Source organism: Ursus maritimus, unplaced genomic scaffold (assembly GCF_017311325.1).
Source record: "Ursus maritimus isolate PB19 unplaced genomic scaffold, ASM1731132v1 scaffold_9, whole genome shotgun sequence".
NCBI classification, from domain to species: Eukaryota; Metazoa; Chordata; class Mammalia; order Carnivora; family Ursidae; genus Ursus; species Ursus maritimus.
Window position 1 is genome coordinate 8,470,854 of NW_024427107.1, and position 14,561 is coordinate 8,485,414.

General features: G+C 35.5%; 1 protein-coding gene across 4 annotated transcripts in view; it reads right to left on the minus strand.

The window, feature by feature from the left end:
* Window positions 1-14,561, minus strand: part of TMEM68 (transmembrane protein 68) — a 44,729-nt gene that overhangs the window by 17,042 nt on the left and 13,126 nt on the right. For 3 of the 4 annotated variants that reach the window (XM_008706699.1, XM_008706698.2, XM_008706697.2), the window contains 2 exons: window positions 5,033-5,200; window positions 2,560-2,753 (listed from right to left, as the gene is read on the minus strand). In XM_008706699.1, the coding sequence (XP_008704921.1) occupies window positions 2,560-2,753; window positions 5,033-5,200 (362 nt within the window). Of the gene's footprint in view, window positions 1-427; window positions 560-2,559; window positions 2,754-5,032; window positions 5,201-14,561 lie in introns of all 4 variants that reach the window. The other variant, XR_572401.2, reaches the window with a different exon arrangement.

The window sequence follows — 14,561 nt, forward strand, 5'->3', positions numbered from 1 at the left end:
AACAAATGTTATTTTTTACATCAGTTGTCTTTCAACTTGAGTAAATGGCCTAAAATTTTTCCAACTTATTTAGATATGAAGTTACCTAGAAATTCTCAGGAATTTCACAAAATAAGAGTGACTTAAATTATATTAGAAAGCCTGTAACTTTGAGATGAATCTTCAACATTTTTTACCAATATTGCGTGAACTTGCATTGACAATCTAGATTTTTTTCATTTAATTTGTTACTATGTCACAATTTAAATGTAGTTATTCTACCAACAGTCTTAAATTTTTACTCGAAGTTTATGATAATTCTGTGAGGACCATGAAGGAGTTTCTCAGATGGAACACTTGTACCATTTACAACTATCTCCATATATGGTTGAAAGAGTTTCATCATGTATCTGGAGGGTCCCTCTAATCTCAAGGTCAGCAGACTCACTGTGAAATGAAGTCAGGATGGCAACAGCCCCAGTTGCCTGTGGTCCTGAACTGTATGCTCTGCTCTGCTTCTGCCTTGCTGTATGACCCGATCCCTCCATCCCTTCATCTCTCTGTGCCTGAGTTTCCTCATCTGTAACATTGGAATAATTATATATGTCACCTACTAATGTACAGGAATACCGACGGAAAGCCTTTAAAAGCACTACAAAAGTTGGGGTGGTACAACAGTTATCAAATGTACAATGCTATCTGTAAATCAATAATGTTAAAGATTCCTGGCTTTAAACTTACAAAAGGATGTTTATAAAATGTTCTCAAGTTTCATACAAAAACCTTAAGTTATCTAGATTATCTTAATTATCTAGAAACTCTATCAAAGATTGAAAAAAATAGTTCCTTTCTCTCTATAATTTCTTTCTTTCCAGCCTTCTTCCAGGCAATGTTCCTTAAATCTGTGAAGTTAAGGATGAAAAATTAGAATATCATGATCAATTTATATAATTCCAAATCTATTTTTGTCATTTTTATCCTAAAACTTTATAAAATAATCCTTTCAAAATATAAACTTGAAAATTAAACTACTTTGATTGGGGTTTTAGTGTTTATCACTGCTTTAATAAACATTACTTTCGTTACCCCTAATTTTTCTACAATGGTGCATATATCCTTTTGTACTTTATATTTTTCATATATTCTAAGATTTTGTTTTATACATCAGTGCTTAAGACTTTTTGGGAAATAAAATGTGCTGTGAATTAATTTTCTGTATCACAATACTATTAATGTAAAGTTAAATTCCAAATGTCCCTTTCTAGTAGTGCTTAATATTGTGTCAAAATCAATTCAATTCAATTTAATTCAAATAGTCTACTAAGTGCTAGTCATTGTACTAAGGACTCAGAATATAAAGGATGATCTTGTCCTTAGGGAGCTTATAATCTACTGTAGGACAATAATGTTTAAATTTTTATGTTGCCTTTTATTAAACACTTGGGCAAGTACGTTAACTCTTACTCTGGGATCACATTACTAAAGCACTACAGCAATAACTTCTAGTAGTTACATGTACATGTGTACAGGACAGAATAAAGCTCAACACATTTTATTTTAACTCTGCAGTTTAAAAAAAGAAAATTTCTGGTTTTCTCCAAATACTGGTCTTGGATTAGAATGAGACATCCATAAACTCTTCCCTTTTAATCCTGTATTTGCAAGATGAACAGGCAAGCTAAGGGTGCATACTGATCTCTATGTAGCAGCAATGAGTACACAAAAAAAACTGAGAATGAAAGTATTGGCAACAGTCTCTAACTAATTGGCCTAGAAAAAGAACACCATCCTGTCAAAGGTATTACCATTTCTTTTTCTGACAATCTAAAATGAAAACAGAAAACAAAGAAGAAACATTCCATAAGTAATAAATGTTTTATAGGATAAAGTACAATATGGAGACCAAAAAGTTGAGAATTACTTTCCAATGCAAAAGAAAAGGACAAAATGGCTTTCACATTCTCCAGTCTACGAAGTAGAATAATTACCATGGATCCCTGAGGAACACTTAATTTTCCTAATTCTTTTATAAAATCTTTTTAAAAGATCTAAAGTACACTAATATCTATTTCTCATCTTTATTCATACTATCAGATAGCTGATCACTTTTGCTGATAAAAAATAATAGGAGTTACATATTATGCAAGTCCTATTATTTTACAAATTGGTCACAGATAAAAGCATTGCAATGAAACCAACCAACAACCATCACTGAAATATGCCAACTCAATCATACCAAAGGCTTAAAATACATAGAACTGAAATGATTATACTTTTGAAAAAGGTGTAACTGAAGGAATGCAAAAAATTTTACAAATCTAATTAAAAGAAGCTGGATTTTGAAATGTAAAATAAAACTTGGATGGATATTTGCCACATTTCCAGATTGATTTTTTTAAAGATGATGTCCCAAGCACAAAGAATATTTCTCTATCATTAACCTTACAAAGAGTTATGTACACTAATTTTTAAGTAGTGCAATGAAAGTATCTAAATTCTTATATATTCTGGCCCACTACGTAAGCATTTATTTAAAATTCAACCTAGCTTTACTTTAATAATTAGTTTTATACAACTCACCACTTTTGCATCAATTGCAACCTGAGCGAAGCCTTTACGATTACCCCAAATGATGTTGTAGGTTTCATCACTAATTAGGGCTTCTCGAACTCCACCTGGTGAAATAGCTAACAAGTGACCACTCCTCAGAATTTCAACACATTTTTCTCTTGGTCCATGTAGAGCACAAAATACATCAAGTAATAAACTAAACCCTGTAAGAAACATTAGCATGAAGATATATCTTAAGTACTTCTTGTCCAATTCAAGACAAAAATCCTTACAACCTACATAAATAGGTATCTATACGTAAAGCAGTAAACTCCTTTTCTTACTTTTTTTAAATCAACAAGAACTCCTAAGGTTTACATAAGATTAATACTGCTGGTAAAGTAATAGCTATGTCTCATTGACCACCTCTTATTGATCATCTCCTCAGTGATCACCTACTACTCGGGTTACAGTACATATTCAAACTCTGAATTAAAACTCACAAAAACCTTGGAAAACAGGGATTCTGATCCCCATTTTACAGACAAAGAAATTTGGCTCAGGGGTAAGTATCTTGCTCAAAGTCACACACCTAGCAAATGGCAGGGCAGAGATTCCAGTCCAGGTATGTTTAGTCCAAAGCTCCTTCCACTGCATCTCAGGGCCAAACACTGTCTACAGTATTTATTAGAGCAATCAGAAATGATATCCCATCAGCAATCACAAATCTAATCTTCCTTTAACCCCATAAGAAAAAGAATCACTCAAGAGAATGTAAATCTGACTATACTTAGCCCTACCAAAATTGGCAAGCCATAACCAAATCTGTTGAAATTAAAAGTTAGATGATGTTAATCCCACAAGTAAATTTTTTAAATCAATAATAATAGCAAAATCATTAAGAGTTTTTAATAAAGTGAGTATTTAATTCAGTAACAGCCAATTCCAGGTCTTAATATTATACAGTTTTTCAAAGCACAACTATTTATGGATGAAAGAAATAATCCTATCAGTAATTAACTATTTTAACCAAATCCTAAACTGGAACTTTGGAGGACTAATGTTAGTGTAATACATTATTCTTGAGAATGGAAAATAAGAGTAGTGAAAACTGTGCAGACTAACCAAACTTCTCATAGGTTTAAGGAATTGAAGAAAGATTCTAAATATTATAAAGACTGAAATAATATTCACCCCATATTACATTAAAAGCTCATTGATTTAACTGGATGCATTTTCATAATAGGTTTCATAAATTACAAGATCATAAAGGGGAAATCTTTTTAAAAGCTAAATAAAAATACTCACATTATATTATGTATAAAAAGAAAAGAATGGAAGCAACCTAATAATCTGTAAGAGAAAACTAGTTAAGTAAATATTTTAGCCATACATTAAAATTATTCTTTATAAAGCATGGTAAAATGTTAATGCTAACATTACATTTTTTTAAAAAAGAACACAAAAGAGTTTGCATAACATGTAAAAAATATGCAAATTAAAAATGAAGTATAATAAATAAAAACGATAACTGGTTATGTTCAGGTGGTAAGATTATGATTATAAGTGATCATACTGCTTTCTAAAGAAAAACCTTTTCTAGCCAATTTAGTTTATACAGACACAAAGATACCCAAAACATTAACCATGTCTATGAAAGGCACTGACTAAACTGCTATTTAATTCACTGCTTGATTTTTGTCTCTCTTGCTGATGGGTGGCTTTGGCTTTTATTATTCTAGAGGACATACTATAAGCTTGTTGGCTTATTTGGCTTATTTCTGGTGATTCATGGACAAAAGAAAATGAGATTTATTACCAACGAGTTTATTTTAGAATGGCTTTTTAAAAACTCTGTTTGAAACCACTTGTTTAATTAATCTTTTTAAAAAGGTATAAAGCCTTATGAACAGATTAGGAAGAATATAGCACTTAATTTTAAGAGCTGTAAGTCTAGCAGGCAAGTCAAGTATAATAAAGACATATAGACTCTTTAAGATAGGATTTCTGAAGCAATATTATTATATGAAGACAAAATATATCTTGGCTCATTTTTTTAAATAATTCTGATTTGCTATAATACTGATAGTAATCAAACTTTAACTACTATGAAGTTGAACTCCAAAAATCAATATCTCATTGAAAAATTCATCATCTGAAAAATCAACTACCTTCTATACCAAAATATAAATTAATTATGTGGCAAAAGTTACAACTTATTTTTTTAAAGTGGAAGTTCAGCATTTAACTTAGAAAAATAATGACTAAATACCTGTTAATAAAGAAAAAATTTAGATAACACTTTTGACCATAATATTTTTATATTTAGATATATTAGCTAAATAGCATAATTAGATACTCACAAATTAGAGCTAAGTGTGTTACCCTAAAAAGGCAAAAATCTTTTCCAAATGATACTAGAGAGCTCAAGGACACAAAATTTAACATAATTTGATCATGTTAATTAAACATTTTTATATCACTATCCACAGTCAAAGTTTACCTGGAATTTTAAAGACAAAGTGATCAGCTACTACACGGCAAGTTCTGCCTTTATGGATAAAAATTTTAGCCATGAAGTAGTAAAAATCTATAGGAATAGCTCCATGATAAAAAATTATAAGCGCTGGTCCTTCTTCTGGTATTTTTTCCATCCCATGAACTTCATAACCTGTTAGAAAGACAAAATACAGATGGTTAAAATATATTTATAGTTTATTTACACTAAAGGATGTTTACTAACTCAGAAACTCAGTGTTTTTTTATAGAAGCACATGAGCCTTCCTCTTTCTCCTTCCCTTCTCACACAAATCAGTCCTACAGCCATTACGTGGGCCAGAGCAAAGTCTAGGATGGAGGGGTGGCCTGGTGTGCATACTGGAGCCCAGGAGGGGTGAGGAGGGCGTCCACATGAGGTGGCCCAGAGTGGGGAGTCAAAGCCCAAGCGGAGTTGTGAGTGTACCCCCACAGGAGGAGAGTCTAGGACAGGGTGCTGGGACCTGAGTGGGAAAAGGAGGGGACCCAGGGGTGAGATTAAGTGTAAGGCTTAGAGGAGCATCCAGACACTTCAAGGGCCTAGTATGGGATATCAGCCCAAGTGGAGTAAGACGGTGTCCGTGAGCGGCAGGGGATGGCGGCAGTGATCAGAGGTTAGTTACACATGGGGGGGGGGTGGTCAAATGAATCTACACATTAAAGATAATGTGAGCCTGGTTCTTCACTGTTGGAGAAGGTAGCTACAAGAACAGAAAAGGAGAAATCTAGAACAGACTCAAGCTGTAAGAGAACCTCACTCCTACCCTAAAAGAAAAAGCATTATGTCAGAAAGTTGAGATCGCTCTCTCAAATAGATGAACTGACAGCTCCAATGGGTGACAAGCCTCTCTAATGAGAGACAAACTGAGTATGGGAAGAAGACGTAGGTGCCCTAAAAGTAGGCAAGAAGTAAATAATTGAAATGTTAACAAATTCAAAGGCCAAGTGCTGGTGACCATTGAGTGTAGAACTCCCGGGAATCCCAGATACAAACAAGAATCCACACTCACCAACATTCCTCCACAGGCCTCAGTGGGCACTTATAAGAAAAAGCAGGGGCACGGCAGGGAAGAGACACAAGAGAGCCCTGAAAATGGTACAGAGAACAAAACCCACTTGCTTCTCAGAAGCTTCTCTTAGAAAAGCAAAACCTGACAGTGGGAGAGGTGCAGGAAACTCTTCCATCCCTTCTAAGAAAAGCATCTGATGCTGGAAAGGACAGAACTCACTCCCCCTCCTCTCACCCTTGCCTCACTCTACCATCCCACTCTTAGGTAGAAGTCTACCACTGCTAGGAAAGGGTAGAAGACAAAGCATGGGCTTCCGGGAGGTAGAGAGTAGGCCCAGGTTCTGAAATGACAGCAAGCAGAGATCTGCTACCATTCGGAGGAAGAGTAAGAAACTTGCTGCCAACCCCAAACTCCCACTTACACAGGGCAGAGTTTGCCTCCCACTGGGAAGAGGCAAAGGGACATTGAGAAAGTCTCACACCTGAGCCTCAGGCATACAGGGCCTGTGTACAATTCTGGCTAAACCAAGAATATTGAAGAGTTGCCCCTGTCATCCCCGTCCCACCACAAGCCTCATGTGGAATTATAAGCAAAGGCAAAGAGAGACCCCCTCTGTAGCACAGGCATACTGGATTGAGGATGGAAGACGAAGATGGAGAAAAACCCTCTGGCACTCCGTGCCCTGTACTAATGCACAAGGTAGCAGGAGTTAGTAGTCTGTGCTGAACTAAGGTACCTAGAGCTACAACAAAACCCAAACCCAGTTTAACTACAGAGTAGGCTGAATTAAAGTCCACCCCACTCACTAATGGCCTGACAGAAAAATGTTAATTTTCAGTTGTAGATACTAGTTACCTCATTCTCTCCTGTTCTTTTACAAGCAATGCCCAGAGTTCAATAAAAAGAAATTATGAAACATACAAAACAGCAACACCATTGTCAAGAGATTGTTTAATCAAAAGAACCAGACCCAAATGTTTAAATTATCAGCTAATAACTTTAAAATAACCATGGTCAATATGTTAAAGGACTTAGCGGAAAAGTGAACACATATATAATCAGATTAGAAATTTTAGCAGATACGGGCACCTGCGTGGCACAGTGGGGTGAGCGTCCCACTCTTCGTTTTGGCTCAGGTCATGATCTCAGGGTTGTGAAATCGAGCCCCACGTCAGGCTCCACATTCAGAATGGAGTCTGCTTAAGACCTTCTCTCCCTCTCCCTCGGCCCCTCCCCACTGCACATGCACTCTCTCTAAAATAAATAGATATATCTTTTTAAAAAAGAAAAGAAATAAATTTCAGCAGATAGAAGGAAATTATAAAAACAGTGAGTCAAATGGAAAGCCAGACACTCGAATGAGATCTAAAGATTAGTAACATATCCATGTTAACTTCCTGATTTTAATGGTTTTATTGATGTTAAATAAGAGAACATCCCTGCTTGTAGGAAATATACACTGAAAGTGTATTTTAAAGAGAGGGTAATGTAGGCACTCACAGTCAAATGATTTAGAAGATAAGTTCTTTGCACAATACTTGGAATATTAATTTTTAAAAAGTCTATGAATAAAAGCAATAGTCATTATTGCTTTCTAAGGAAAAACCATTTAAGATCTTAGAATCATAGAATCTATAAAACAAAGCTAACCTTTGGGTTCCAACCTAACAGACAATATTAAAACTTAAGACTATCTCTGATTGTTAATCAAGGCTATTCAAGGAGTCACACATCTGTGAAACAACAAGCATACTTTACTGAATCCACTAGTTTCGAAAACACAATCTGGACCCTTCTGTGTAAGCTTGATACAGAGTAGTTTCACAGGAGTATGTGATTCTACTTATTACCAGCAGGTTGTAAAAGGGGGAATGAACAGAAAAAGGGGACTAGTGAAGAGGGCCAGGATAGGAAACATCAAGTAAGTTATAGCTCCCCTGGGATAATACAATCTAGAGCAAAATTTAACAGTTAGTCATAAAATAATTCATTGAGGGCCTGCTTTGGCAGCACATATACTAAAATAATTCATTGATAAAAATAAGAAAACTCTTAAGAAACTCTTGACCCAATGCAAAATAAAACATCATTTAAACTATTATATACCACTGGGTAACTTACTAATGTTGTAAACTTTTGTTTCATTCACAAACATATAAATTGTACTTTAGAAATTCCCCCCATTTTATTCATCAAAAACAAAAATGATTTCATAGAATCTAACTACTACACGCATGGAAAAATTTGTGATGACAAATTTCAACTACATGTCAAGAAAATTTCTCTCCTGTACTACAAGTGAAATTAAAGACTTGCACCACCCCTTAACCCTCCTTCCTGCCACATTGTTAACCCTACTCCAAGTCATCATAAGGGGAATAAGGCTGGTGGAGATGGGGAGGGGGATGATCTCTGGAGGCTTCCGTCTAACATGACCTAGTTTACATTGGCTTCCTGTCCATACGTTTTTTTTCTCCTCTGCCAGATAGAGATTAACCTGCTTACTGCCCTTTACACTGCTATACCAACGCATTTTTCATGGCAATCCTGTGCTACTGGTGTTTGCGGGGAATATAAAAGATTTAAGTAAGCTCCACCAATGCTTCAGAGGAAAATACCCTACATATTTTATCACAAGAGTTGGAACTTATACTCTGAGTAGCAGATGAAATGTGATCATAGCTCTAGTCATAAGATCTGTTTCTCCTTCCCATCTCACTGCTGTCAGGTGCCATACAGACCTCAGCCTCAGCCAGTCCCAGCAAAAAGAAAAAAGCCTACTGAACAACCAATGAGTCAATGAAGAAATCAAAAGAGAATAAACAATACCTTAAGACAAATGGAAATATACCATAACAAAACTTGGGGCATACAGCAAAAACGGTTCTAAGAGGGAAGTTCACAGTGATAAATGCCTATCTCAGGAAAATAAGAAAAGTCTCAAATAAACAACCTAACTACACCTCAAGAAACTATAGAAAGAATAAAATTAGTAGAAGGAAGGCAATAACAAAGATTAGAGGGGAAATAAGCAAAATAAAGACTAAAAATACAATACAAAAGATCAATGAAACCAAGAGATGGGGCGCCTGGGAGGCTCAGTTGGCTAAACCTTTGCGTTTGGCTCAGGTCATGATCCCAGAGTTCCAGGATGGAGCCCCACATCAAGTTCCCTGCTCAGCAGGCAGTCTGCTTCTCCCTCTGCCCCTCCCCCTGTTCATGCTCTCTCTCTCACACTCTCTATCTCCCTTTCAAATAAATAAATAAAATCTTTTTTTAAAAAGCAAGAGATGGTTCTTTGAAAAGATAAATGAAACTGACAAACCATTAGCTAGACTCACAAGAAAAAGAGAGTACTCAAAAAAATTAAATCAGAACTCAGAGAGGGTACCTTACAACTGATACCACAGAAACACAAAGGATGAGAGACTACTATGAATAATATATGCCAAGAAACTGGACAACCTACAAGAAATGGATAAATTCAACCTTCCAGACTGAATCTGAAAAAACAGAAAATCTGAACAGACCAAACTAGTAAGGAGATTGAATAAGTAATCAAAAACCTCCCAACAAAAAAAGTCCAGGACTAGATGGCTTCACTAGTGAATTCTACCAACTGTTCAAAGAGGAATTAATCCAATTCTTCTCAAACTCTTCCAAAAACCAGAAGAGGACAGAACTCTTCCAAACTCATTTTACAAGGCCAGCATTACCCTGATACCAAAACCAGACAAGGACACAAGAAAAGAAAATTATAGGCTAATATCCTTGATGAACATAGATGTAAAAATCCTCAACAAAGTATTAGCAAGCCAAATTCAGCAATGTATTTAAAAAATCATATACCACGATCAAGTGGAATTTATTATAAGGATGTAAAAATGGTTCAACATTTGCAAATCAGTGTGATACACCACATTAACAAAATGAAGAATAAAAATTATATGATCATCTCAAGAAAAAGCATTTGACAGAGTTCAATATCCATTTATGATAAAAACTTTCAACAAAGTATACAGGCAACATACCTCAACATAATAAAGGCCATATATGACAAGCACACAGCTAACATCATACTCAATGGTAAAAAACTGAAAGCTTTTCCTCTAAGATCAGAAACAAGACAAGGATACCCACTCTCACCACTTTTATTCAACACAGTACTGGAAGTACTTTTTCTTAGGCAAGAAAAAGAAATAAAAGGCATCCAAAATGGAAAGGAAGGAGTAAAACTGTAAGTATTTACAGATGACATGATATTCTACACAGAAAACCCTAAAGACTCCATCAAAAAACTGTTAGAATAAACAAATTCAGTGAAGTTGCAGGACACAAAATCAATATACAGAAATCTGTTATGTTTCTGTACACTAATAACTATCAAAAAGAGAGATTAAGAAAATAATCTCATACAAGATTGCATGAAAAAGAATAAAATATCTGGAATAAATTTAACCAAGGAGGTAAAAGACCTATATACTGAACACTAGAAGATATTAATGAAAGAAACTGAAGAAGATACAAATAAATGGAATGACATTCTATGCTCATGGATTGGAAGAATTACTATTGTTAAAATGTCCATACCAGCCAAAGCAATCTACAGATTCAATACAATTCCTATCAAAATTTCAATGGCATTTTTCACAGAATTGGAACAAGCAATCCTAAACATTTGTATGAAACCACACAAGATCCCAAAGAGACAAAGCAATCATGAGAAAGAACAAAGCTGCAGGCATCATGTGCCCTGATTTCAAACTCTATTACAAAGCTATAGTAATCAAAACAGTATGGTATTGAAATAAAAACAGACACACAGATCAACAGGACAGAACAGAAAGCCCAGAAATAAACGCACACATATATGGTCAATTAATTTTTGACAATAGAGCCAAGAATATGCAATGGGGAAAGAACAGTGTCTTCAGTAAACAGTGTTGGGAAAACTGGATGGTCACATTCAAAAGAATAAAACTAGACTACTATCTTCCTTATACACAAAAATTTACTCAAAATGGATTAAAGATTTTAATGTTAAGACCTGAAATCACAGAACTCCTAGAAAACATGGGCAGTAAGCTCCCAGACATCAGACTTGGGAATGGTTTTTTAAATCTGATTCCAAAATCAAAGGCAACAAAAACTAAGATATACAAATGGGACTGTATCAAACTAAAAGGTTCTGCAAAGCAAAGGAAACCATCAACAAAATGAAAAGGCAACCTACTGAAAGGGAGAAGATATTTGCAAATGACAGAGCTGATAAACAGTTAATATACAAAACACAAAGAACTCCTACAACTCAAAAATAGCAAAAAAACAAACAATCCCTTTAAAAAATGGACAGAGAATCTAGACATTTTTCCAAAGATATACAGATGGCCAACCAGTATGTGAAAGATGCTCAACATCACTAATCATCAGGGAAGTGCAAATCAAAGCCACAATGAGCTATCACCTCATATCTGTTACAATAGTTATTACCAAAAAGTCAAAAAATAACAAGTGTTGGCAAGGATACGGAGAAAAGGGAACCCCCGTGCACTGTTGGTGTGAATGTAAATTAGTGCAACTACTATGCAGGATCCTCAGAAAGTTAAAAAAAGAACTATCCACACCATCGACCAATTCCACTTCTGGGTATTTACCCAAAGAAAACAAAAACACTAATTCAAAAAGAGATCTGCAGCCCCATGTTCACTCTAAAGCATTAGTTCCAATAGCCAAGATACAAAAACATTACGTAAGTGTCCATGAATGGATGAACAGATAAAGATACAGCATATACACATACAATGGAATACCATCCACCTATAAAAAAAGAACAGTATCTTACACCATCTGGGACATGGATGGACCTTGAGGGCACGTGCTAAATAAAATAAGTCAGAAAGAAAAAGATAAATACCATATGATCTCACTTATATGAGGACTTTAAAAAAAAAAAAAGATACAGAGAATGGACTGGAGGTCACTAGAGGCAGGAGATGGGGATGGGCAAAAGGGGGGTCAAAAGATATAAACTTTAGTTATAAAATAAATAAGTCATGGTAATATAATGTACAGTATGGTGACTATAGTAAAATACTGTTTTATACATTTGAAAGTTGCTCAGAGAATAAATCTTAAAAGTCCTCATCACAAGCAAAAAAATTTTCTGTCACTATGTATGATGATGTATTTTAGCTACTTATTGTGGTGATTATTTCACATATATACAAATACGAAATCACTATGTTGTACACCTGAAATATGATGTTAATTATATCTCAGTTTTTAAAAAGGAAGAAAATCATAAAGTGATACAGAAATTGTTCTTGCTATTACTATTTTTTCATGTCATAAAAGAAACACCAACTTTGGTTTATACTTCAATTCACTCAATTAAATAAAAATGTAGAAATCTTTCTCCAAAAAACACCCCCAAAACAAGGGGGAAAAACACACATTTAGAGGCCAAGGGCAGAGGTAGGATCAAAGTAAAAGGAAGCTAAGAAGGAAGGAAATCTCAATGACTAGAGCAGAAAAGAAAAGGAAGCCTGAAAAGCCATACTGCCTCACACAGAACAGCTGTCCAAAGAAGCCCACCGTTCATGTATAAGAGAAAAAGGGAAAGTCCAGAATATGAAAATCCGAAACTATCTGTTTCTTTCCTTAAGTGTATCCCCATTTGATTTGCTAAGAAACAAACTTGAATAATAAAAACTTTAGTATAAATTTTAGAGCAGAAAATTCCTTTTTGAAGTAGTTTATAATGTCTTCACCAGACAGATGAAAGTGAGTGTGGTAACTGGGATTCTAGTATTGAAAGAAGAAAGTACTTGGTAATATCTCAAACGGACTTAAAAGAATGTTTTTAAAAATTGAATTTAATGGTATTTCGACATTATGTATACTTTCAACATTTCTTTCCAATTACGTAGTTCTAATTCAACTAATTGGATTTACTTTTAAGCTCTACAGAACAATCACTGAGGCGGTCTCAAGTTACCAAAAGAATCAACTGTCTCATCAGATAAATTTTTTGAGAAATAAGAAATACCTGTTTGAAGGATACTACACAGAATATTCCTGAGGTTCCTTCTTGCTTTCCAGAATATTAAAAAAATAAATAAATAAATAATTGTACTTATGTAACACCAAATCATCTGGTTGAAAGCAGAAACATTCAGTTAATTCAATTACTGACAAAAACTATGGTTTTCCACAGTGGCAATAAACATGAAGTCCAAATATTATTTAACATGGTCACTCTTAAAACACAGAGGTAATATACCAGTCACTGGTCAGAAAGCATCAGTAGACACTCCAGTTCAAAATTTTCAAGGCCTTTAAAGCCCAATTGCCTATCATGTGTTATTAGTCAGATTCTTTCATAAAATATATAGACAAATGGTGGCTCACTAAAAATACTTTCCCATCTTTGTGCTTCCATGCATGTCACTGCCTCTAAATGGAATGCTTCCTGTCCAATGTTTCCCTGTCTAGCAGTAGAAACTTTAGGGGTGCCTGGGTGGCCCAGTTGGTTGAGCGTCCGACTCTTGATTTCGGCTTGGGTCATGATTTCAGAGTCATAGGATGGAGCCCGGCGCCAGGCTCCGCACTCAGCATGGAGTCCGCTTGGGTTTCTCTCCCTCTGCTTCCCCCCCGCCCCGCTCTCTCTCTCTCTCTCTTATAAATTAGTAAATCTTTAAAAAAAAAAAAAAAAAGTAGAAATTTTAGGGCACTTTAGCTCTTCCTCCCTCAAAACTCCATATTTACCAGTCACCAAGTCCTCTACATTTTACCTCCAAACCCTCTTAAATCTATCCCTCCCTCTTCCCAATGTTAGTTTCAAAGTGCAGTCCTATCATCTCCTGCCTATAGTACACCAATCTTAGGGGATCTGATGAGCAATACAAGCTCAGAGAAAGTAATCAAAAGGGCAATTAATTGTCACTCTCCATCCAACCACTATCCAGGGAGGGCAGAGCAGATTTTGAGTATTTGGGCCCTGGGCCCATGTCACACAGTGGTGGGGCCAAGGTGTAAACCCACATCTGTCTAACTCCAATCTGTGCTCTCGCCCCATACCACAACTTGTACTACAGATACGTCCATGCTAAGCTACATCTGTGATTTGTAAAAGCTGGTTGCGATCTATTAGTGAGTTTTGAAATCACTTTGGTGAGTTATGAACACTTTTCTTTTTAAATAAGAAAGTAGAATAGAAAATAAAACAGGGGCGCCTGGGTAGCGCAGTCGTTAAGCGTCTGCCTTCGGCTCAGGGCGTGATCCCGGCGATCTGGGATCGAGCCCCACATCAGGCTCCTCCGCTGGGAGCCTGCTTCTTCCTCTCCCACTCCCCCTGCTTGTGTTCCCTCTCTCGCTGGCTTTCTCTCTGTCACATAAATAAATAAAATCTTTAAAAAAAAAAAAAGAAAAGAAAACAGATCACTGCAGAAAGTACATATACTATTCATGAACTAGTATATATATACA